This window comes from Xyrauchen texanus, chromosome 45, assembly GCF_025860055.1.
Source record: "Xyrauchen texanus isolate HMW12.3.18 chromosome 45, RBS_HiC_50CHRs, whole genome shotgun sequence".
NCBI lineage: Eukaryota > Metazoa > Chordata > Actinopteri > Cypriniformes > Catostomidae > Xyrauchen > Xyrauchen texanus.
The window spans coordinates 17,543,719-17,570,319 of record NC_068320.1 but is presented as its reverse complement, the minus strand read 5'-3'; the positions used below and the strand labels follow the sequence as shown (position 1 = coordinate 17,570,319).

General features: G+C 37.8%; 1 protein-coding gene across 6 annotated transcripts in view; it reads right to left on the bottom strand.

Moving 5' to 3' along the window:
• Window positions 1-24,857, bottom strand: part of msrb3 (methionine sulfoxide reductase B3) — a 30,622-nt gene extending 5,765 nt beyond the window's left edge. The window contains exons 1-6 of one of the 6 annotated variants that reach the window (XM_052118987.1): window positions 24,576-24,857; window positions 20,037-20,170; window positions 16,790-16,882; window positions 9,515-9,623; window positions 8,477-8,554; window positions 6,349-6,377 (exon numbers count right to left, since the gene is read on the bottom strand). In XM_052118987.1, the coding sequence (XP_051974947.1) occupies window positions 6,349-6,377; window positions 8,477-8,554; window positions 9,515-9,623; window positions 16,790-16,882; window positions 20,037-20,154 (427 nt within the window). In that variant the 5' untranslated portion in view covers window positions 20,155-20,170; window positions 24,576-24,857. Of the gene's footprint in view, window positions 1-6,348; window positions 6,378-8,476; window positions 8,555-9,514; window positions 9,624-16,789; window positions 16,945-20,036; window positions 20,194-24,575 lie in introns of those variants that run through there. The other 5 variants (XM_052118986.1, XM_052118988.1, XM_052118990.1 and 2 more) reach the window with 5 other exon arrangements.
• Between the last annotated feature and the right edge of the window lie 1,744 nt (window positions 24,858-26,601).

The window sequence follows — 26,601 nt, the reverse complement described above, 5'->3', positions numbered from 1 at the left end:
CTGGAGAAGGTGTATGACCGGGTCCCCCGGGAGAGACTGTGGGAGGTGCTGCGGGAGTACGGGGTGGGGGGGTCCCTTCTTAGGGCGATCCAATCCCTGTACGTCCAAAGCGAGAGCTGTGTCCGGGACCTCGGCACGAAATCGAGTTCATTCCATGTGGGGGTTGGTCTCCGCCAAGGCTGCGCTTTGTCACCAATCCTGTTTGTGATATTCATGGACAGGATATCGAGGCGTAGTCGGGGTGGGGAAGGTGTGCGGTTCGGTGGGCTGGGGATCTCATTGCTGCTTTTTGCAGATGATGTTGTCTTCATGTCATCATCGGTCCGTGACCTTCAGCTCTCACTGGATCAGCTTGGCAGTCGAGTGTGAAGCAGCTGGGATGAGGATTAGCACCTCTAAATCTGAGGCCATGGTTCTCAGCAGGAAACCGATGGAGTGCGTACTCCAGGTAGGGAATGAGGTTTTGCCCCAAGTGAAGGAGTTCAAGTACCTCTGGGTCTTGTTCACGAGTGAGGGGACAATGGAGCGGGAGGTTGGCCGGAGAATCGGGGCAGCGGGGGCGGTATTGCACTCGCTCTATCGCACCGTAGTCACGAAAAGAGAGCTGAGCCGAAAGGCAAAGCTCTAGATCTACCGGTCTATTTTTGTTCCTACCCTCACCTATGGTCATGAAGGTTGGGTCATGACCGAAAGAACTAGGTCGCGAGTACAAGTGGCCGAAATGGGCTTCCTCAGAAGGGTGGCAGGCTTCTCCCTTAGAGATAGGGTGAGGAGCTCAGTCATCCGTGAGGAGCTCAGAGTAGAGCCGCTGCTCCTTTGCGTTGAAAGGAGTCAGTTGAGGTGGTTTGGGCATCTGGTAAGGATGCCCCCTGGCCGCCTCCCTAGGGAGGTGTTTCAGGCACGTCCAGCTGGGAGGAGGCCTCGGGGAAGACCCAGGACTAGGTGGAGAGATTACATCTCCACACTGGCCTGGGAACGCCTCGGGTTCCCCAGTCAGAGTTGGTTAATGTGGCTCGGGATAGGGAAGTTTGGGGCCCCCTGCTGGAGCAGCTGCCCCCGCGACCCGACTTCGGATAAGCGGTTGAAGATGGATGGATGGATTTGGAAAAATGTTCCACACACTATCCTTGTTTTAATATAATCAACTATCAATGGCGAATTCTCAGGGCCAGCAAAGCCTTCTCTGCTGGCCTAACATGCCAAATAAATAAAACAATTTAATCCTTTCATTCTCAATCACCTTTTTGCCTATGTATTTTTAACCGCTTCCAACTCTTAATTAATCTACAAACAAATAGAGAACATTTTTTAGTTTTTCCTTGATGCTTACAAGCGAAGCATGACAACGGTTTCACAAATCACATGTACAAAGCTGAGCTCGTTAGCCAAAGCTGTGCTCGAGTCTGAGCTCCACCCCCTCATGCCTTCAGAATTTCCACAGAATCCCTCAACAGTGCAAATGAATGAGCAAATAAAGTCAGATTCATCAGCCAATCAGATTGATTTATTTGTTTGTTCTTGGTGGGTGTGATCTTTATTATATGTACCGGTCGCAGCCTACTAGCTGGCCTTGAGTAACACAATCATGCTTTAAGTGATGTACGTCATTTGAAAGCGAAGAGTGAAAGATCTTGCTGAGGAGTCGGCTGCCACTGCCAAATCACCACTGAGAAAGAGATCCTTATGGATTTAAAAACGGGAGATGTTCTGCATTACCGTGTAAATGCTTAATTTATTAAACAGGAATGGTAGAAAAAGGCTCTCTCTGCTTTATATATCTAGCCAAAAGCTTCCCTGCTTTGTCCCCAGACTCAAAGTATGACTGTCTTGCCCTGAATAACCAACAGCCCACTTTCCACAACAAAATAGTATTATATTTGTATTTCATTCGGAATGATTTGGGTCAATTTTATGAGGCCATCAGACAACATTCGGCGCTTCAGCTCTGCCTCAGTACTTTTAATATTCCCTTCCAATTCCACGAGTTCTCGTGCTTTGGAGTTTTTGGTAAATGAGGCATACTGTATGATCTGACCCCTAAGAACCACCTTGAGTGCTTCCCAAGCCACGCCCACAGAGGATACAGAGGACCAGTTGGTCTCCATATAAACATTGATTTCAGTCTTTAACATTTGTTGGAAATCAAGATTCTGCAACAGGGATGCATTAAAGTGCCAATTATATGATTTCTTTTTCTCCATATGTGGAAACATCTCTAAACTCACCAGGGCGTGATCTGAGACTAAAATGTTTCCAATTGAGCAATCGACAACAGATGAAATGAGGGACTTAAATATAAAAAAGAAAAATCTACTCTAGAATAAATCTTATGGAGTGATGAAAAAAATTATAGACACTACCAGATGGGTTCAAAAGTCTCCAAATATCTGTAAGACCAATATTTTTTACACATCCTGTTAAGCATCAATGTTGCTCTAGGGGGCTTACACACTTTTGCATTTGAAAAATTATGATCTCTCTCCCTATATTTATATGGCCACAATTCACTTGCATTGGATGGACCTATAGCATGGATATATTCTTCTAAAAATCTTTGTGTTAAGCTGAAGAAATAAGGTTATGCGCATTTGGGATGGCCTGATGGTGAGTAAATGATGAGAGAATTTTCATTTTTGGGTGAACCATCCCTTTAATGTTGATTAAATAAATTACAATTTTGGTCAAATATCACAAGAGAAGTCCCACTTTACATTATTTTCTAGTTGAATATTCTGTTTAACTTGGACATAGTATGTATGATTACAGAAGTAAAATGAGTTTCGAAGGCTGTTTTATGTTGATTTTGAGAAAAATGTTTGTGCATATTCTATATAATAACTTTTAATTTCTTTGTCAAGAGAATTCATACTAGTTTTCAGTAATAAAAAGCTAGGCTCCAAATGAAACATCGACATCACAGTAATATTGATCTGGATTTTGTTTCTCACAAATAATATAGAGCGCAATCTTTTATCCACCCTATTTTGTGCATGAGTTCAGAAAGTGAAATAAACCAAAAACGGACAGCGTTATCAGCAGAGTTATGAGCTGTCTCAGAATCACGCTTCTTTCATTTGGAAAGTTTCTGTCCAGTGACAGGACTGCAAGTGGAAAGAATGGCTGTTGTGGCTCATGGGTGGTCCTGCTCATGGCTCTCTGAGAAGGTGGAACGTCTGGAGAAGAGGAAATTTGGGAACTTACTACTACACAGTCACTGCAGACACATTTGTTTAGGACTGTCACAACAGACCTACCAAATTCTACACAACAATACTGAGAACACACAGAATACTTAGTACCTTGATGTATCATGAATTATGACTTGTTGCTGTTTTAAATGTAATGAGTATTTTTTTCCGATGTTAAAATACTTTCTGCTATACCATCTCAATGTGCAGAGACAACTATAAGGAATCCATTAGTAGGTTAATTCCCTCAGAAAACTGTGGCTTGATTTCTCCCCAATTTGGAATGCCCAATTCTCAATGTGCTCCAAGTCCTTATGGTGGCGTAGTGACCTCAATCCAGGTTGTGTTGGCCAAATCTCAGTTGCCTCCGCATCTGAGACCGTTAAACATATTATCACGTGGCTTGCTGAGCGTGTTACCTCGGAGGCTTCACGCTATTCTCTGTGGCATCCACGCACAACTCACCACATGAACCCACCCGAGAGTGACCACATTATAGCGACCACGAGGAGGTTAACTCAATGTGACCCTACCCACCCTAGCATCCGGGCCAATTGGTTTCTTAGGAAGCCTGACTGGAGGCACACCCTGGATTCAAAACAATTTGGCTTTTATTCAAGAGATTTTTTTAATTAATAACTGACAATACCACCACAGTGGTAGATTTGACATATAAAGTTCAAAACTCTTTCATATCCTTTATTCAAAGGTATTTTGCACTATTCAAGTTTTTGCACTAATGTCAGTAACCAAAAGTGTGTTCTCTCTTGATAAAGTTTCATCATTCAACTCGAGAAGATTTTACCTTTCGCAATAAGACCAAGTCAGGTTTGAGGAAGCAGGAGCTGGCTCACTGCTGTGATACTACAGCAGTCAGTTAGACACTGTCTATCAGTCACTCACCCGCCCATTCTATACTTCCCCTAAAACACCCCCCTCCGCCCTCTATACTGGCCCCCTCTCTCTCTCTCTCTCTCTCTCTCTCCTCCCTGTTAGGGAGGAGATGCTTGGCCACAACTACAAAGCCACGAAAATCCACTCAGACACAGGAAGTTCTAGGGGGAATATAGGAATCCTATGACTCAGAGCAGGAGAATCCCGGCGGATCGTTGCAGGGCTGATCTAATGGAGCTTTATCGCCAAAACGAGCAGCCCAGTGAATGGAGCAGTGTAGCAGCCCTCTAACAAAACAGGAAATTGAGTCTATGAGTCCAGGCTGCAGCGCTGCCTGTATGCAACGCAGGACGTTTGGCTCCCATGCCAAAAGCAAAGACAGAAAAGATTTGACTTGAGCGAAAATCAGATTTTTCACCATGGGTCCCAGATGTTTCACATTACGTGCTGTTTTCTGTGGAGAATTCATGCATACACATATACATCGTTCGAAGAGTGAATAAAAATAGCATGTGCAACACTCAAAAAGTATGAGATTTGGAGCTCAGATCTGTAACGAATCAACTAACCGTTGCTGCAATATATTATAATGGCATTGTGTACATTTGGCGTCAACTCAACATTCATTTAGTCCGCTCGATGAGAGTCTTTTCAAGCTTAAAATTTTTTTAATACACATCATAAACTCATAAGAGAAACATATGCCATTGCAACAACTAAATATATTTGGGCTATGTTAGGGCAGCAGCGGAAAGGGCCATATGATTGTATTTATGGGATTTGTAACATGGCTGCAATAACATCTATGAACCAATTTAATGCTTACCTGCTCTACCAAATGAAAGATTTAAACAAACAAAGCTTTTATTACACTTCTGATATGACTGGAGTATTACACAAATTGCATGTGAGTGTGGATGATTTTAAACATTTTTCAAAAGTACGATTACATTTTTTAAAGGTAAAATGTTTTTAATGAGGGGAACATTTTCTGAGTGCACCTATATACACTTTAGTTACTTTAAAGTATCAAAATCAGTCAAAATAACCAGCATATAGTCATTAACAAGACCATATTAAACTCCATTAGTTCAAATGTTTGCATTAGGTTTCTGCAAAACAAAAACAAACCACTACATACCTTTTCCCTAGTTATAGTTAGTTATTCCCTAATTACAAAGGAAGATGGATTGGCAGTGTTTGATGTAGACCATGTAAGAGCCAGAGAATTCCAAAGGATTATAGATGACAGCGGCTGAATGTTTACAGCCAATATCATTAATCACACTGGAACAGATAGCGTTCATTAAAATAACCGACTGGATATTTTGTAAGCTTCTTAAATCAGTGTGTTGTTTCAAGTAGGTGCTATAACTCATATTTTAAGTAGCATGTGAGATTTCCTGCCCCACACTTAGTGTTTGACCTTGAAATCAACCATAAAGGAGGTTAATGAGGTCAATCTCTTTCTTTGGAAAGAACAAGAGAGGTGGACAAGAGAAGTGTGCAATGAGCTGTATACATTTTTCTTTTATCTTGCTTTTTTTTGGGTGAAACAGTTGTGCTTAAAGGGATGGTAAATGATAATTCTGTCATAATTTATGCGATACATACCCTCATGTTTTTACAAACAAGAATTACTTCCTTTCTTCTGTTGAACACAATATATGTTGTGTAAGTTAGTATCAGTTACCATTTGCTTCTTTAAATATTTTTTCAATTCAGTCTTAGTCAACATTTACTTTCATTGTATTAAAAAAAGGATGCAGGAGATGTGAATGGTGACCAAGCCTGTCATTATGTCTAAAATCATACTGGTTTGGAACAACATTATGATGAGTGAATGACGACAGAATTATTATTATTTTTTTTTTCATTTTTATCCCTTTAATCATTTGAGACTCTGTTCTCATGTGTAAAAATACATCTGAAATCTTTGGTACCTCTAATATTAAATCAACATGAAATGCCGTTCATAACTCATTTACTTTCACAATGAAGTGAAACAAGATATTCAATGAGAAAATATGACAGGGTGTTAAAGGGACTGAAAAATAAGAGGTTTGGTGACATCAGCCTCAATGGAAGGTCATTTCAGGGGCGGAGCAAGTTCATTACGATGACAAACCATTAATTATTTACAAAATGACCAGGAATACATGTTCAGAAAGTAACTAGGGTCAGTTTGGATTTATTCAGACTAAATATAAAATATTAGCAAATTTAATATGCTGCAGTTTTGTTAAAGGCGAGGGAGGAATCATACCTGATCCAGACTCAAACTTCTTATCGGACCTATAAAAACATGAAAAACAATATAAAGTCAATTATAAACTAGAAACACAAACATTAAATATCCAAATGTAGATGCTGATTTAAGGATAACCAAGGTTATTATAGTTTTTCATTTTCAAATTAGTTTTTACTTTATTATTATATTCAGATTTGCTATAAATTTCAGTTTAGTTTTAGTTAGATTCATTGATGATTTTGTAAGTTTTAGTTTAGTTTTGATGAAATGAAGCAGTAGAGCCTTTTTACTCTATGTGTAGATACACATATAGTAACTTTGCACATATCTCTCAGCATTTCTTTCACACACTGAGTTGCAGTTTGCATTTTAGTGCAATCAGTGAATTTATCCATGCAGCAAAGAAGAGTGATGAATTTGCGGTCAAGAGCAGCATTAAAAGTTTTGAACGCTACCGAATCAAACAGTCTAGTGAACATACCAGTCCAGTAACGCCGCTGATGATGCAGTCTGTGTAGGGCACCAACCCCCTAGGGGGGCACCATCTTACCCTATGGGCAGACCAAAAAAGTCCACTGGTTCCATTTCTGTGCACCTTATAAAGCCCGTCGCGGGAACACTCTCGCGTTGCAATCGTCTCACGCAATGCACCGGTCAGCCGCGTGCACCCCCAATTAACAGCAACCGTTTTCGCGTATCTTTTATCAATTTGAACTTTTCGCCCAAACCTCAGAGCTTTGGAAACACACGGTCAGAGTCTGGTGCTTCAACTTCATCATTATTGATGGTACTCTTCCTTTCCGAATCTTTCATCATGAATGATTTGTACTCTTCGTGATGATTGGTTTGCAAATGTAGGCTACTTTCAGGTTTGTGGGACATCGTTTGATTGAATGTGACCATGTATTTGCTTTTTCCAATTTCAGAATGAAACTCGAAATATCCCACACAGGGCTTTGTCATTTCCAAGCTGCCATCATTCATGTCCGAGTCGTCTTCATCCATCAATCCATCAGTTCTAGCAGGCTCAGCTAACCTCATGCGCATACCATCTGCAGGTATTCCGCTAAACAGCCACACAGGTCAGATTTTTCCACCATGTGATGACAGCTTGTTGATTACGAAACCTATTATTTATTTTATTTCAGTTAATTTGTCAATAAATGTTGTTAGTTTAGTTTTATTTTTTCATTTACTTTGAAATAGTCATTTTATTTCAGTTTACAAAAAAAAAATTACATCATAGTTTTCGTCTTAGTTTCAGTTTACGAACAAAAACGTGGTGAGAACAGACCAAAATAAAAAATAAAAATTTCCACTGTACATCTTGCCATTGCAGTCTCTAGATACGATCATGATTTCAAGCTCAATTACACTTCCTAGTGCTTGCGGCATGCACAGATCACTAGATGGCACAATATGAAGTGAAAATGACCTTGAAATCATGATTGCCAAGGAGATTGCAGTCAAGATGTACAGTGAAAAAGGTGTATTATTTTTGGTCTGTTCTCATAAAAACCAACTGGATCGCTTCAGAAAACATTTATTAAACCACTGCAGTCACATGGATGATATTTATGCCGACTTAATCTTCTTTTTGGAGCTTCAAAAGGCCTAAATCACCATTCACTTGCATCGTATGGACCTACAGAGCTGTGATATTCTTCTTTCATTTTTGGGTGAATTATCCATTTAAGACCGGAGCCAATACTAACTGCTACCTTTGATTCTCTCCAACGATCTGGGAACAAAATAACTGGGTAAGGGCTTCTGGGCCCACCTGGACACCCCATCAGGTAGAATTAAGCATTGACTACACACATCCAACCCAGTCCAAAGCAGGGCCATGTGTGATCGGTTGCCAATTAGAATTGGCCAAAGACAGAAGCTTGAGCAACTGTACCTTCTGTTCTGAGAATGCACTGATATCTTGGGAAAAACAAGTTATATGAACTTCAAATGGATCAGACAGCCTTTACATATGTCTCTAACCAACAAAAGCATGCTATTAAACTGCAAACTGTACCTCATGACCAGTCTAAAACATTAATAAAGAGAGCATACTTTTCACTTTCTTTGAAGTGACTTTCGAAATGACCCAAATAAAGATGAAATTTAAATATGGGCCACTAAAGACACTTACGTGAAAAGAGGGGTGCTGCAAACGACACAATGGTATGTTCCATCCTCTTTGTTATCAGTATATTTTCCTGTGAAAGCACTAGAACACACACACACACACACACACACAAATCAAAACTGATACTTTATACATTTAAATGATCAAGAAGGTACCTGGATTGTTCAGGACCCAAAATCCACCTTTCCTTTTCTCAGACAGGCTAAGGGCATTTTTTGCATTCCTACAGCCAATGGGCCGATAAATACTTTCCCCACGTGTGTTTTGCCACTGAGCAATGGAGGGGAACAGGGGAAGTGTCAGTGTTTTCCCTACCAATCCGCAAACATGCTCATTTGTCTACTAACATCCTACTGCTCAACATCCAGCTCATTGTCTCGGGTCATTCAAGAGAAAAAGTGCCATGCATTTATCAAGCATGGATAAAAGAAATCAATCCACGCAGCCTTTCCACGCAGCCACAATTCACCAGAACAAACATTTACAGTATAGGTGCAACACTTGGAATTGAAAATTCAAGGGAAAGACAAATCCATGGTCCCTGATTTTCAACTGAGCAGATTTTTTGTGTTATACAGTACCAGTTGAAAGTTTGGACAAAGCTATGTCCGTTTTCCACATTTTACAATAACAGCAAAGCTATTAAAACCAAAAATGTTTTAACTTCTTCAAAGTAGCCACTCTTTGCCTAGATTACAGCTCTGTACACTGGGCATTTCTCAACCAACTTCATGAGGTATTCACATGTGATGCTTTTAAATAGTATTGAAGGAGTTCCCAAGTATGCTGAGCACTTGTTGGTTACGGTTACTTCACAATCCAATCAAACTCATCCATTTAAAAAATTTCGTTAATTTTAGCTTCATAAAGAATTTAACCTGCAGACAAAATGTGCATACAAAACTAAATATAAGCATTTATGCACAAGCCTGTAGATCAAAAGGTGTTCAAGATCGTGAGAAACAGATTCAATCAAGTGTGTTCAAACTTTTGTCTGGTAGCGTATGTTGTGGTGGTTTTGAGTTAGGGAGGGCAACTCACCTCTCTGTACCTTTCTCCTGAGTAACATGGTACTGCATGGGGGTCAACTGCTTCCTCAGCTCCTCCTCTGGGAAGGTTCTAGGCCATGTCTTCTTGCTCCGGCATGTTCCTACAGGACAGAAATTAAGGTAGGACAAAAGTAAGTGTCCATAATCACCATAACAATGCAGTGCTAAACCACTAGCAACAATTATCATTCTAGTCAAGTCAACGTTTTTGAGACTCTTTCCAAGCAGGAGTCAGTGCAATAGTTAGATCATACAGGTGAAACTCGAAAAATTAGAATATCGTGCAAAAGTTCATTAATTTCAGTAATTCAACTTAAAAGGTGAAACTAATATATTATATAGACTCATTACAAGCAAAGTAAGATATATCAAGCCTTTTTTTTATATAATTTTGATGCTTATGGCTTACAGCTTATGAAAACCCCAAATTCAGAATCTCAGAAAATTAGAATATTGTGAAAAGGTTCAGTATTGTAGGCTCAAAGTGTCACACTCTAATCAGCTAAACACCTGCAAAGGGTTCCTGAGCCTTTAAATGGTCTCTCAGTCTGGTTCAGTTGAATTCATAATCATGGGGAAGACTGCTGACCTGACAGTTGTGCAGAAAACCATCATTGACACCCTCCACAAGGAGGGAAAGCCTCAAAAGGTAATTGCAAAAGAAGTTGGATGTTCTTAAAGTGCTGTATCAAAGCACATTAATAGAAAGTTAAGTGGAAGGGAAAAGTGTGGAAGAACAAGGTGCACAAGCAGCAGGGATGACCATAGCCTGGAGAGGATTGTCAGGAAAAGGCCATTCAAATGTGTGGGGGAGCTTCACAAGGAGTGGACTGAGGCTGGAGTTACTGCATCAAGAGCCACCACACACAGACGGGTCCTGGACATGGGCTTCAAATGTCAAACGTCTTACCTGGGCTAAAGAAAAAAAGAACTGGTCTGTTGCTCAGTGGTCCAAAGACCTCTTTTCTGATGAGAGCAAATTCTGCATCTCATTTGGAAACTAAGGTCCCAGAGTCTGGAGGAAGAATGGAGAGGCACACAATCCAAGATGCTTGAAGTCCAGTGTGAAGTTTCCACAGTCTGTGTTGGTTTGGGGAGCCATGTCATCTGCTGGTGTTGGTCCACTGTGCTTTATTAAGTCCAGAGTCAACGCAGCCGTCTACCGGGACATTTTAGAGCACTTCATGCTTCCTTCAGCAGACAAGCTTTATGGAGATGCTGACTTCATTTTCCAGCAGAACTTGGCACCTGCCCACACTGCCAAAAGTACCAAAACCTGGTTCAATGACCATGGTATTACTGTGCTTGATTGGCCAGCAAACTCGCCTGACCTGAACCCCATAGAGAATCTATGGGGCATTGCCAAGAGAAAGATGAGAGACATGAGACCAAACAATGCAGAAGAGCTGAAGGCTGCTATTGAAGCATCTTGGTCTTCCATAACACCTCAGCAGTGCCGCAGGCTGATAGCATCCATGCCACGCCGCATTGAGGCAGTAATTAATGCAAAAGGGGCCCAAACCAAGTACTGAGTACATATGCATGATTATACTTTTCAGAGGGCCGACATTTCTGTATTTAAAATCCTTTTTTTATTGATTTCATGTAATATTCTAATTTTCTGAGATTCTGAATTTGGGGTTTTCATAAGCTGTAAGCCATAATCATCAAAATTATATCAAATAAAGGCTTGAAATATCTTACTTTGCTTGTAATGAGTCTATATAATATATTAGTTTCACCTTTTAAGTTGAATTACTGAAATTAATGAACTTTTGCATGATATTCTAATTTTTCGAGTTTCACCTGTATTTTTCTAATTATCTGTCCGATGACAAGAATCTGTCCATTGTAATTTATTAGTTGACTCTTGCCTGAAAAAAAATCACAATTTCAGTGACACACACAAACACACACAGGGTTAAAACGCTTCCAAGTCAGTGATGTGCTACAGCCAAAGTATTATGCTGAGGCAAATTTGACATTCTAGATTAGTGCTCATGTTGGGTGTTGAACAGAAGTCTATGATCTACCCTTACAGGCGTTAGTACACTTGTTTCCTAGCTTTGCAGCAATGCTGACCTCTAGAGGTCAAACCGAGGACCGACTATAATAATTGTCACCTGTTTTCTATTTTGACATTGTTAACTTGCATTTTCCACCTTCCAGACAACTGATCATATAATTGCAATATAATTAAGAAGAACATATTTAGACGCCCATTCATAATAAACAGCAAGAGGTCATTTCATTAGGTGACACAGTTGTAGGGAACAGTTGTTTCCCAAATATTCAGTGAAATGTGGACTTAATGACATTTGTTTACAGTTAGAAATATCCATTTTGGCATTGTTAGGGTGCTAAAAAAAGAAAAGGAAAGCCTGTTGCCATTTGTCCATCTGTACACAATTTAGTCACTGGGACAAGCAGCAGTTTCTGATTACACTCAATTCCTTTGCCATTTCCCATTACAGAGCGCATTCTAACTCCTTTCCGCATATTTCTCAGCTAATAAATTTTTTTTTTCACTCTTTGCAGTGTTCTTGTGGGGTCCGTCCTGCTCCTGTATTGTTCTGCCAGTTTTACAGCGAGTGTTCTGGTGAGACCGGGTCTCCCTTCACTTGCACTATGTGGTGAATTTCTCTCGACAAGATTGAAACCATGTGAATGGAGGAAATAATGGGGTCTTTAAAGGTCTCTCTGGTGAATGGGCTCCATTGATGTGTCCTGCTCTGTCCAGCAAGTACAAAGTTACTTCTGGCAAACACAGGGAAGAGGGGAGGAGAGAACACAGAGGAGGGGGTCCCCTCCCTGCAGGACTCTCCCATATTCCTCTGGTCTCTGTGAGAGGGATCTTCTGGATCCTATTAGTGAGACAGAGAGAGCGAGAGAATTCCTATTTTTTGTGTATGAAGGGTTTTGAACCCTATTTATACTGTGAGAGAAAGGGAAGGGTGGGATGAAAAAAAAAAGTGTTTTATTTCTTGGTTTGTCTAGAATAGCCTCCAAGGAGGCATTTAAAGAAATTCAGGAATTTGGTCTGTGTCACCCCCTGCAAATGATTTAGATTTGGTGCACTGAGAGGTCACTCTACAAATCAGAACATTCCTCAACCATCCCTCTGCTATAATCTCAAATGTAAGTTATTTCCCAATTAAATCCCTTTTTGGTTATATGATTTTAAACCAAAACAAATCTCTTCTTCCTCAGGCATTTTTCACAGTCCTTCTAGCCTATATCTTTAGCAACTCATTGCAAATCTTGCAAGGCAGTACTGTATTTATATTCCTCAAAGAATTGGCTAGGGTTTGTTCTAAATCCCCTCACCCTAAGGTCACGGCCACTTATGTTTTAGTTTGAAATCACATTGATTTTGCTATGCGTTTCATCCTCCATTGAAAGCAGAGTTTCGAAAACCCTCTCCATACCGCATTCTTTCGAAAAACAAATGATGTTAGGAAACTTAAAATTTTACTTGCAATTAATTCAGCCTGAATCACTTAAAATGTACAGACTCCATTCAAACTTTGTTTTAAGGATAATTTCAGCCGTGGATTATTTTTATTTTTATATTAGACAGTTTTTGTAATCTGTATACTTAAGAAATTTAAAGGAATATTCCGGGTTCAGTGCAAGTTAAGCTCATTTGACAGCATTTGTGGCATAATATTTACCACCAAAAAAAATTATTTTGACTTGCCCCTTCTTTCTTTAAAAAAATCTGGGTTCAATTGAGGCACTTACAGTGGAAGTGAATGGGGCCAATCCGTAAACAATGTGTGTGTTAACATGATTTTAGTTAGATTAACTCACTGGCCTTTTTGTGTAAATGTATATCTAATTTTGCAACCCATGACAATGTAATGTCAACAAACCACAAAACTCTAAAATTACAATTTAAACAACTTTAGTTTAAATCAAGGATTCAAACTCATGAGATGTGAAAAAGGTGAGAAAATCATAGCAGGTGTTCTAGATGTCTAGTTTTAGTTGTTTTGGCTGTTGTATTTAAAGCTTTTTTGTTGCATTTAAAGTGTTAAGTAAGCTTAAAGTAACCTTTTCAAGAGATTTTAATACGTTCAATAAAGGTGACTAGCTGAAAGGTTAATAGTTTGCAGCCCTGTTAAATAAATTCGTTTTAACAAAATAATTAACACAATTGTTTTTATAAAATTCTAAGCTTCACATTTCTGCCTTTAAACCCTCCAAAAATGTGCCCCATTCCCTTCCATTTTAAGTGTCTCACTGTAATTTAGTTTTTTTGGTCATTTTTACTTTTATTAAAGAAATGGAGGGATGAGTCTAAATAATTTTTTGGTGGTAATCAAGATTAATTCTACTGAACCTGGAATATTCCTTTAAGACTAAATTCAATGGGGGATTTTCACATTTGCACTGAAGCAATTAAGCATTCAAAATACAGGACAGTGATGATGTTGACTTCAATATTTGCATACTGAATTGGGAATGTCATCTTTCTTTCATCTAATTAACCATATAGACACCTTTACAATACAAAGACTGTGTTGATTATGATACATTATTAGAAAACAAGATGCATGCTGAATGTCTTAAGGGCAAAGTGTCTCTGTCTGATGCAGCATTTCATTTACAAAGAACCAAAAGCTAAAACTTAAACGCTAATTTTACCTTGCAAGCACTTATGTTCTTCGGGAAATGCAAATCTAATTATGTTTTAATTATGATTTGACACAAAGTTCTTCATTTTACAATGTTACTTTGTCCTATTAATCTTAATGAAAGTACCTGTCTAAATAAAATGTTTTAACAATCAACAATAGTTTAAAAATATTGAATTTGTAAAGTACTTAAAGGTGCATGCAGTACGTTTTTGTGGAAGCAGCATCATTCAAATGAATTATTTTTTTTTCTTCAGTTACCAATGCCGTTCTAGAAAATCACTATTCACAGTCAGATACTAACTGATTTAAAAAAAATTGCTCTAAAAGACAACATTTTATTTTTTTGCAAATGTGCATATAGATTCCTAAATTAGAAAAGATTGTAAAACAAAGGAATAGTAGAAATTGGGCATGCAGGCTTAAAAGAAGGTAAAACAGTGAGTTAAGTGTTATTCCATGAGCAACTGAAGAGCTATAAAGAGAAAAGAAGCAAAGCAAATGTGACATTACTGAGCAAGGGGTCATCAAATGCAGAAAAACCAACTAAATCACTTTCCTATTATTCTAATATGTTCAAAATAATAATAATGTAGAATGACTGGTACTGTATGAATGTCTATTTACAAAATGACCAACATTTAAATTATAAATGGAACCAAAAGGATGATCTATTCACCTGTTGAATATCAGCCAGATACGGCTGGACAGGTGAGAATATATATATATAAAAGATGTTCCCAACAACCAGCCTAAAACATCCTGGTATTTAAACTGAAAAATTACCACAACGTACCATTTCCATTTTAGGCCAGTCAAAATATAAAGGACATTTGCCATCTAGTTCTACAACCCCAATTCCAAAAAGTTGGGACAGTATGAAAAATGCTAATACAAAAAGGAGTGATTTGTAAATGATATTCACCCTTTCCTAGATTGAAAGCACTAACAACTAAATATTCGATTAAGTTATTCCATGCAAATTTCATTGTTTTTTGAAAATGTACAGTAATTTCAAATCAGATAATTGCAATAAGCTCCAAAAAAGATCAGACAGTCGAGTGTTTCCCACTGTGAAACATCACCATTTCTTCTAATTACACTTATTAAGCATTTGCGCACTGAAGACACAAATTTGTTAAGTTTAGAAAGTGGAATTTTCCCTCAATCATCCATTATTTCGGTCTTTAGCTGCACAGTTGACGGGGTCTTTGTTGCATATATTATGCATCATAATGTGCCACACATTCTCAATTGCAGACAGGTCAGGACTGCAGGCAGGCCAGTCTAGCACCCACACACTCTACATACACAGCCATGCACTTGAAATCCGGGCAGTATGCTGGAAAATGCAGGAATGTCCCTGGAAAAGACGGTGCTAGATGGCATTATGTGTTGCTCCAAAATTTGTACATATCTGTCCGCATTCATGGTGTTCTCACAGATGTGCAAGTTACACATGCCATGGGCACTGACATACCCCTGGCCTATACAGACACTGGCTTACGGACCTGACACTAATAACAGTTTGGATGGCCCTTTTCTTCTTTGGGCAGAATAACACGATGGCTTTTTTTTTTTTAAATGTTCAAAAAAACTTCAAAACTTTTTGAAATGTTCAGACAAAAAAAAAAAAAAAAAAACACAGTTCCACTGTTCTTCTTTCAATTTAAGGCGAGACCGAGCCCAGAGAGGTCGGCAGCGCTTCTGGACCGTGTTGATGTAGGGCTTCTGCTTTGCATAGTAAAGTCTTAACTTGCATCTGTGGATTTCAGCAACGAGTGGTGTTGACTAACAAAGGTTTACTAAATTAATCCCAAGCCCATGTCCATGATATCATTACAGATGAAAGATGTTTCTTAAGACAGTGATGTCTGAGGGATCAGAGATCACACACATTCAGAAATGGTTTTCTTCTTGTCCTTTATACACCGAGATTTTAAATGATTCCTTGAATCTTTTAACTATATTGTGCACCTTAGAGGCTGAAATGTCCAAAATCCTTCCAATTTATCTTTGGGGAACACTGTTCTCAAAGTACTGGATTATTTGCTGAAGCATCTGTTTGCAAATTGACAAGTCTCGAATGAGCCTTGCTTTTGAAGGACTAGGCCGTTTTTGGAGGCTCCATATATAATATGACACGATTGCATCACTTGTTTAACATCTCCTGTTTCACAACACCTTATTTCAACACATCAACTTGTTATTAGTCTTAAATTGTCCCTGTCTCAACTTTTTTGGAGCGTGTTACAATCATCTGATTTGAAATTACTGTACATTTTAAAAAAAAACAATGAAATTCAAAAAGGAAAAACATCATATAATGTGTAGTTGAAGTGCGTTCAATATAGCAAAGGGTGAATATAATTTACAAATCACTCCTTTTTGTTTTTATTTTCATACTGTCCCAATTTTTTGGGAATTGGGATTGTAGTATTGCAGGTCAGTAGGTTGCCTTTAGATAAATTAAGAAGTTGGTTTCTCTACAAGTGACCTTACCTTGCCATCAAACCAAACACGCACCCCTTGCCCAACACTCTCGCTCGTATGCGCACTCATAGGAAAGCATTTTCAAAACTCGTAAAGGCAGAGCACACTGCAAACACACACAGCATCCAGGTGACCTGAGGGGAGCCCGCAGGCCTTGAGTTTTACAGGTTGGCCTTGGTTGACCAGATGCAGTAGATTGAATCCGGACATTGCTGGCGCTGATGCTGCTGGAAGAAGAGAGAGTGGCGAGACAGCAGCCACCTGCTAAAACACTGTCCTACCACTCAGGCTAAAAAAATACAGACAAACATAGGCAAGGAGGGAGAGAACACAACATAGGTTAACACAGATGTCAGTCACAGAGATGGACACTTAGAGCGGCAAATCACGAGATGGCCACCTTTTCATGCAGGAGAGGACTGATTAATATCACTGTGTAAAGAGAGACAAGTGAATAGGAACTATAAAGATGGTGTTTAAACAAAGTAGCAACGTAATTCAAATGGAAACCTTGTAGACGAAGATATTTTCTTACTTAAATAGCAGTCAAATGTACATTTCAAGCAGAGGGTAGATATTAATGTTAAAGATGATTACTTGACAAGTTTAATAAGCAATTAGTTAAAAAGTTAGATAACCTCGTTAGTATCCAACACTCAAGTCTTTTTTCTATAAGACTTAGACAACAACACACTAAAGATATTTTAAATGAAAATGTATACAAGGGTGAATCTCATGAAACCTCTCAAGAACATGTCCCATCATATTTCATTCCAATATAAAAATTAAGAAATAAGAAAACATATTTTGCTCAAAGAAAGTGAAGCCAAGTTTTAGGACCACTACGATATTTTGCATTTATTTTCTTTTTTTAAATTGTTAAATATTTAGACCTGAAGCTGAACTGCCTTTATTCTTTTCAACTCTACTTTTGCCTTAGGCAGTTTTCAACTAAATGAGGCAATTTTTACTTGTCTGTGAGCTTGTGTGAATAATCCAATGTTAAATCTTAGATGTCCAGACAGAATATGCATTCCAGCAGGAAAAGCATGCTAAACAAATCATCGCAAATATACAGATATTATCGACTATCGATGGTAAAATGTTTTCATCGAGAAGCGGGGGATTTCTGCTTTCTAGTCCACTCAGAGGCCGAGATAATAATTGAAACAACGATGGTGGTGCATGAACTGAAATTTAGACAGAATGTCTATGGACAAGCACATTCCACATTCTAGATCGACATTTTGTGATGGAAGTTTATAGAGGAAAAATATATTTTTCTAGTACTTGCTGCTATCTAGTGGAAAAAAGAAGACTGTTTGGCTTACAAAATCAGGACAAAAATAAATAAAAATAATATATATATATATATATATATATATATATATATATATATATATATATATATATATATATGTAACTTGAGATTTTAAATTTGAGGGTGAAAAATTGCAGGCGGCAGTGCCTCCAAAAGTGCCCCAGAGTAATTTTTATACACTCACCTAAAGGATTATTAGGAACACCTGTTCAATTTCTCATTAATGCAATTATCTTATCAACCAATCACATGGCAGTTGCTTCAATGCATTTAGGGGTGTGGTCCTGGTCAAGACAATCTCCTGAACTCCAAACTGAATGTCAGAATGGGAAAGAAAGGTGATTTAAGCAATTTTGAGCGTGGCATGGTTGTTGGTGCCAGACGGGCCGGTCTGAGTATTTCACAATCTGCTCAGTTACTGGGATTTTCACACACAACCATTTCTAGGGTTTACAAAGAATGGTGTGAAAAGGGAAAAACATCCAGTATGTGGCAGTCCTGTGGGCGAAAATGCATTGTTGATGCTAGGGGTCAGAGGAGAATGGGCCGACTGATTCAAGCTGATAGAAGAGCAACTTTGCCTGAAATAACCACTCGTTACAACCGAGGTATGCAGCAAAGCATTTGTGAAGCCACAACACGCACAACCTTGAGGCGGATGGGCTACAACAGCAGAAGACCCCACCGGGTACCACTCATCTCCACTACAAATAGGAAAAAGAGGCTACAATTTGCAAGAGCTCACCAAAATTGGACAGTTGAAGACTGGAAAAATGTTGCCTGGTCTGAAGAGTCTCGATTTCTGTTGAGACATTCAGATGGTAGAGTCAGAATTTGGCATAAACAGAATGAGAACATGGATCCATCATGCCTTGTTACCACTGTGCAGGCTGGTGGTGGTGGTGTAATGGTGTGGGGGATGTTTTCTTGGCACACTTTAGGCCCCTTAGTGCCAATTGGGCATTGTTTAAATGCCATGGCCTACCTGAGCATTGTTTCTGACCATGTCCATCCCTTTATGGCCACCATGTACCCATCCTCTGATGGCTACTTCCAGCAGGATAATGCACCATGTCACAAAGCTCGAATCATTTCAAATTGGTTTCTTGAACATGACAGTGAGTTCACTGTACTAAAATGGCCCCCACAGTCACCAGATCTCAACCCAATAGAGCATCTTTCGTGCCCTGGATGTGCATCCCACAAATCTCCATCAACTTCAAGATGCTATCCTATCAATATGGGCCAACATTTCTAAAGAATGCTTTCAGCACCTTGTTGAATCAATGCCACGTAGAATTAAGGCAGTTCTGAAGGCGAAAGGGGGTCAGACACAGTATTAGTATGGTGTTCCTAATAATCCTTTAGGTCAGTGTATATATATATATATATATATATATATATATATATATATATATATATATAAATAATGTATAAAATACATATTTTTGCAAATATGTATATACATATTTTTACAACAAAAAACTATCCAGGCACATTACAATAATAATAAAAATTTTGGGTGAAAGATGCATAATTGTCATGAAAATAATGTCACAAGGTAAAAAAAAAATAAAAATAAATCATACATCGCCTAAAAAATATGCTTAATATTCTTTATGCACAAAACATTTTTCCCTTTCAATTTTAAGGAGAAATGTTATCTGGTCATGTTTTTGTGAGATTTCCTTTAGTTCCATTAGTTTTTGCATTTAGAGCCATAAAGGGAGAAAAACTAAAAGCAGCACAGATGCAATTTGAATAAGAGACTGATTTGAGGCTATTACCAAGCTTATCAGCGGTTTCTATGGCTCTAGCACATCAATCCTGGAAATATGGGCCATAAAGAGAAAACGAAACTGGGAAGAGTTACACCCCAGTTCATACAATACACTTGAGGAACTGTTCAACACTGATGAATGGACAGTCGTGTTGTTCAATTCCCTAAAACAATGCAAAGCACAATAATCTATCCTAATACTAATTAGACTCAGCTTGCCTAATGAACATACAGTTTATTGAACCTCAGACACACAACCCAAGCTGATAGATAACAGTACCTAGCGCAGTGGGTGGAGTCAGAGTTAGGAGTGGCCCTGCAGTCTTAGGGGAGGGCCTGCATTGGAGCAGGGCTGTGGAAGCAAGCGGTGCCATGTATCGGAGAAGACGAACAGCCATCCTGGCCTATGGCAAACTTGAGCACACAATGGGACAGAGCTATGAGGAAGAGAGCGGGAAGGTGTGGGCCAGCGTCACTTAGCAGTCAGGTATTTAAGAGCAGATTAAAGATGTTAAAATAAACTTTCTCCAAGCCATCTATGATCAATTGTAAAGTAAATGCCTGAGAAAAATATACCTTAAAAACTGTTAACTTATTAACTTTTTGTGAGGAGAGTTTATAGTTTAACTAATAAAAGCTATGGTTTATAATGAATGAGGTCCATCTAGTGGCCATGCAGGTGATGGAGAAGGGGAAGAGATCTTTTCATTATTCTGCAACAAAGGAGCATGAAAAGAGGCAAAAAAATACAAATTATCATTATAAAGTAATTCAATTAAGAGCTTGATTTGGACATTTGTCCCCACATATAATAAGGGAAAACAACACTTATTAAAAAAACTATATCTTAAAATTAAAACAATAAAACAAGGTTTCAAGTATTTGCTTACAAACCATTATATTCTCTGCTTAAAGAATGTTCTGGGTTAATTAGAAGATAAGCTCAATCAACAGCATTTGTGGCATAGTACTGAAAAAAAAAAAACAATTAAAAAATAAGAGAAAAAGAAATTGCTATTACTGTAAGGCACTTACAATGGAAGTGAATGGAGCAAGTCCATAAACATTAAAATAATTTATCTTTCAGAAGTATGGCTACAAGACATACACATTATATGTTTTAACACGATTTTAGTGTAAAATCGCTTACAAACCTAACCAAATGTGTGTAACACAGTATGCTACAATATTACAACTTTCATGACAACATGACATCAGTAAATCCAACAATATGTTAAATGGCATCACGCCAGTAAATCCTTGATTTTTATCTCACTAAAATCATGTTAACATGTTATGTATATAGTGTGCCCATATATATGAAAAGGTCAGTATTATTACGTTAATGGACTGGCCCCATTCACTTCCATTGTAAGTGACTTTTTGTGGTAATAATGCAGTTTAACTTGTTATGAACCTGGAACCTTCTGTAAGTAATGTGCTAATGTAGGCCACTGACCCTATCCTAGAGTAAATAAAGGCCCCTCACAATTCTTCTTCATCTGAATCTGAATTCAGAATTAGGAAAATGAATGCAACAGCTAAAACAGAAACTTGCTGGTACTTAAGCAAACCTTCAATTATGTCTTGGCTAACTGGCAGGAGTGATTTCAACATACGATCAAGAGACAAGCAAGGCCATATTTAAAAAATACCCATTTCAGACTTCAAGAGTAAACTATAAATAGAGTATGCTCAATTTCAGCTCTGCAGAGTGTGATACCAGGTCTTTAATTGTTCACAGCTTGAAATGTACATCTTCAGCATTACAGAAAGGTCTTTAAATTATTTTTAAACCTTATCTGTATATCTACATTGATACTGCTTGTGTTTGCATAGAAAATGTATTTATTAATTGATGTATCTGGTTGGCTACTGAGAACACTGCCTACACACTGAAAAAAGTGATTTAGTGGTGAATAAATAAAGCAGACAATATGTATTACTTTCTACATTGAAAAGTTAAAGCAAGAACTGTATGAACTACAAAGCACAAAGTAAATTCAACATGTGTACTCAAATCCAAAATGTAAAAATTTGCTTGTAAGTAAATATTATTTATGATTGTTTGTTATCTTTACAAAATTTGTCATGAATTACGTATCAGTCCTAAAGTGGAAAACCTTGTCATGTTAATGCGCTAATTTGAGTAAATTTAACAGGTAAATAAAATAAGTACATTTTACTTAACTTTTCGAAGCTGATGTTCCCAGTATGAATAATTGAATAATTAAAGAGCTTGAATAGTTTCAGTGTTTGCAACATTATTTACTTGATCTGTTGATTGTCACCGTCATCATGTATTGTGCACAGTGTTAAGATCTGTATGCACAGCTCTGTACCTTGTTTATATTGCCAGTAATGTAAGGTAATGTTGTCTAAAAGACTACATGGCACCTATGAATCTTTCCTGTGGAAGGCATCGTATGTTATACAGGATTAAGGAAAGTTATATAAGGAAAGTTTAAAATGTGAACTTGTTCTAAAAAAATAATTACTTACTTTTTACTACGTTCAAATGGATAGTTCACCAAAAAAATTAAAATTCAGTCATAGTTTACTCACCCCTGTGTTGTTATAACCCTATATGACTTTTTTTTTCTTAACACAGAACTACCTCTTCAAGCTTAAAAAGAACGCAAAATTATACCTTTTATCACGTGTCATTTACAGTCAGGTTAGGACACGGTGTGACTGTGCTGCCTCTTTGTTTCTGTTTGATTTCAGAGTACTCCATTCAAAAAAATAAGGCTGGGCATAGAAATGAATCAATTCTTCTACAAACTCTTCAGATATGTTTAGTAAGTTCTATTCGCTGTGTTGTGTTTTTTGTCACTATCGCTGTGGCGGATCTGTTTTTTAAATAAACAAAACGTGTTTCACTTGAACGCCACAATGCTGTTAGGGGGTTGCGTGAATGGTTGCTTTCGTGCCCTATCATGAACGTACACAGGAGATCGATGTTCAATGACCATTTTCACTAAAGCAGTGGTTCTTAACCTTGGGGTCGTGACCCCCCTGGGGGTCCCAAAGCGGTCACGGGAAAACCTTTGTTTTGAAAAAAATACTTTGATCATGCCACCACCTACCTTGATATAAATTAATTACTGCTTATTGCAAGACGTCACCTGGCTTTAGTAATTCATAAATTGTAGTCATCTTAATTGGTCTTAATTAGTCATGGAGCGATTTCTAAATTTCACACTTGCAAAAAGGTTAAGAACCACTGCACTAAATAATACACTACATTTCGGGTTGTTTCTCACCAAACCTTATCATATGCTTTCATAACAATCTCAAGTCTCACAGAATAATTTATTAGACTTCTGAATGATACTTTTGTGTCCTTTTGAAGCAGGAAGTGGTGGTCACCATAAACTGCTCACTAAACAGGGGTGAGTAAACAATGACTGAATTTTCATTTTGGGGTGAACTAATCCTTTAAGTACCATGTGCATAAGATTTGTAAGTAAAAGTTATTGTATTACCTGATATGTTTAAGTTAAATTGACTCACTTTAATTAATATTACATCATGAAATAAAGTAGATTTCACTTATGTTTATATAATTAAAATGTGCTAAGAAAGCTGAAACGCAAAAACGTATTAAATTAAGTAAATCTTAATAGTAGTATTATTCAGTGTACTGCATAATGAATCACTACAGTAAATGTACCTAAGGAAAGCCAATTTAATTTAATTCAATCAATTTGAGGAAAGCCAACCTATTTCAAACTGGAGCTTGATGAGAGTGACCGACTAAACAAAATGTCGGTCTATCGTTTTGACAACTGTCACTCAGGCTATCACTGTGATTGAACTGACCCTCTCATTTGAGCTACAAGCATTGCATGTGGCATGTAAAGTCTCTATGCAGAGAAAATACAGTTCACTCTCAGCTATTCAGTTTATGAATACAGCATGCTGGACACTTAGAGTAGAGTTGGAACTATATATGGTCATAAAGGACTGATGAAGCCTAAAATGTTTTATAAGCAGAGCAAAGAGGGCAATATACCAACATTTTGACAGACAAGTATTAATGGTAATTGAAGGGCCATTGTGAACCACAAAGTGAATAGCTGATGAAAAAAAAAACAGCATTAGGAGGGCATAAATAAAAATCTCAAGCATCCGGAACCTTTGCCAAATAATCTGTGTGTATTGTTTGCCAGCACCCACATTGCTAAAGTGATAAGCTCTTTTGTTATCGACCGTGAACAACATTTAGAATGTGAATAGGACAGTTCTATGACCAGGTGCAGCAAAAGTTTCAGTAACTGAATGAGCAACATCCTCTCTCACACAAACACAACAATTTCATATTTTTTCATTTTTTTTTATGTATCCATTACTGGTCATGCTGATAGGCAGGGCATGTTCAAGTTAAATTCAGCAGGTGTCAATAAGTAGAGGGTCGATAAAAAAATACATGACGTGAAATATTAATTCCTGGGTTTCCATACACAAAACGTTACGTAATAATGCCACACTGCTATGACGACAGTGTGGGAGGACACAATGATATGCCTCTTACAGATGACTACAAAACATTTCCCAATTTAGATAATTCTTTGTCATATAAAACAGAAGTATTAAATTAATACACATCTGAGATAAGCGCATCCACACAAATACTGTATATCGTGACATGTCACTGCGTCAATTTTTAAAATGAAAGAAAAGTAACGGTGTTGTGTTACATATTTAACACGTATTCATAGAGACCTATTTATATTGTCTCCTGATCAATATTAAAATAAAGTCGCTTGAAAGTGCCTAATAATAGAATACGAACAAATATTGTAGTTAAACGTACCAGACTGGAGAATCAGCGTCAGGACCGAGCAGATCAGCAGGACAGAGAGTGAAATGGGAATGGGAACCGCTGTGAGAGCAGCACGTTTGTCAAATAACCGAACGTCTGTGTACTTCTTAGGTCATGACAACTGCATTGTGGGAAATTCCTGTCGCCTGTCAGAAACGCTCCAATGGAATAATTAAATGTCCAAAAATTGCTTCGAGTTGTGTAAGAATGCGTGGAAATTACGCATTGTTCATATTTGGTGTCTCGTTTCGAAGGCTGCATGCTAGGTAGGACGCGTCCTTTGAAGGCTGCAGTATACCTCGCGTCCTCCTTTAAGCAAATCTCTTTTAAACGAGACATCCTTCGTCGGACAAATGGATACGAAACGTAACATGGTTGCCATGACAGCATGCCACTCTTTTACAAGCGCGAGCGCTTTGAGTGAGACGGTAACATAGTCCCCTTAGAAGGCAATGTAAGAGATAAAATTTTGAAGAGTTATAATGATGTAAAGATAAAAGAAAATAGATTTTACAGGTGTACTTTTAGTCTAATACTTAGATTTTAATTATATATTAATATATCAATGATATCAACTGAGGTACTTCAACTTGGGAATTAACAATACTTGCGTTTAAACATCAATTTTTTTTTTTTTTTTTTACATTTTCGATGAAGTAAAGAATTGTGAGTTGTGCCCACCGGAGGATACACCTCATGCATTCTCCGAATTCCCGTGAAAGAAGGTCGCGTTTGAAGTGTCCTACTCACTTTTATGAAACAAGACAGGCTTCATGACGTATGCGGCCGAGAAATGCGACTGTCGGGAGAACGCAGCCTTCCAAATGACACAGCCATTGTATGAGCATAAAATGATAAATATTCATTTATAAAATAAACGAAAATGTAAGTATTAAATAATAGAGAATAAAAACATTAGTTATTTCATTTGTAAATAATGTAATATATTAAATTATAAAGTAAACTAAAAATAATAAAATGAATGTTTTATTAGCATAAAGTGTTTTTAAATAAACTAAACTAAATACACAGTAGAAAAAAAAAGTTAATTAGAGGTTTATGTCATTTCATTTGTGTAAAATGCAAAATGTTCGTTTATAAAATAAACCAAAACAAATTAAATATCATGTCATTTTATTTGGGCAAGGTGTTAATACAAATAAATAAATAAAATATTAGTCAAGTCATTTCTATTTGTATAACACTTTGTATAACACTTTTCACAATACACAACATTTCAAAGCAGTCTGTAATGTCTCAAATGTCCTCATTGAGCAATTTAATTAAAAAAGCATCATTGAAAATCATGCCTTAATATTACTTGTCTTTTGGCCACAGAGAGCAAGCCAAAACTCCATGTTGTTAGTTAATGTAGAAAAAACCTTGGGAGAAACCAGCTGGGGGAGCAAGTTCCTCTCTGGCTATACAGCATGAATCTAAAGCCAATATCAGTTAGTTATATGTAATATCACATATTAATTTAGTAAACTAAGTAGATTTTTGGTGGTCAATGTTAAAAACTAAAGGAAATTGATTGAACTGTAAGATTAATGATTAAGTGTCTTCAAAGTCCATCTCGACATTGACTGCGGAAGTGCACGTCGATGCAGTTTTCCTAGTTATTTGGCTGATAAAAGCTTTAGTTGGCAGTTATTTAATGTCTACGTAATTCAATTTTAAGACAAGTGATGCAAGCTGTGGTCAGAGAAATGTTTCTTGCTGTTTGATTGGATTGCAGTTGATAGCAGTTTATTAGCTGTGTTGACCAAGATGATGCAGACAGTGGTCAGTGAGTTGTGCTTTGCAGTTCGCTGGATGCTTGAATTTTCACTAAAGCCCATCCTAAGGCAGAGGTGCAGGCAGTGGCCATTAGCAGTTCATCCTCTGTGAGGTCCATCGTTGTAGACTGAAGTGAAGCAGACAGTGATCATCAATGCACTCCTCGCTCCCTGGTTGTCACAGACTGCAGTTAGTAGTCATCGCTCAACGACATATATAGGAGTGGGACATCACACTG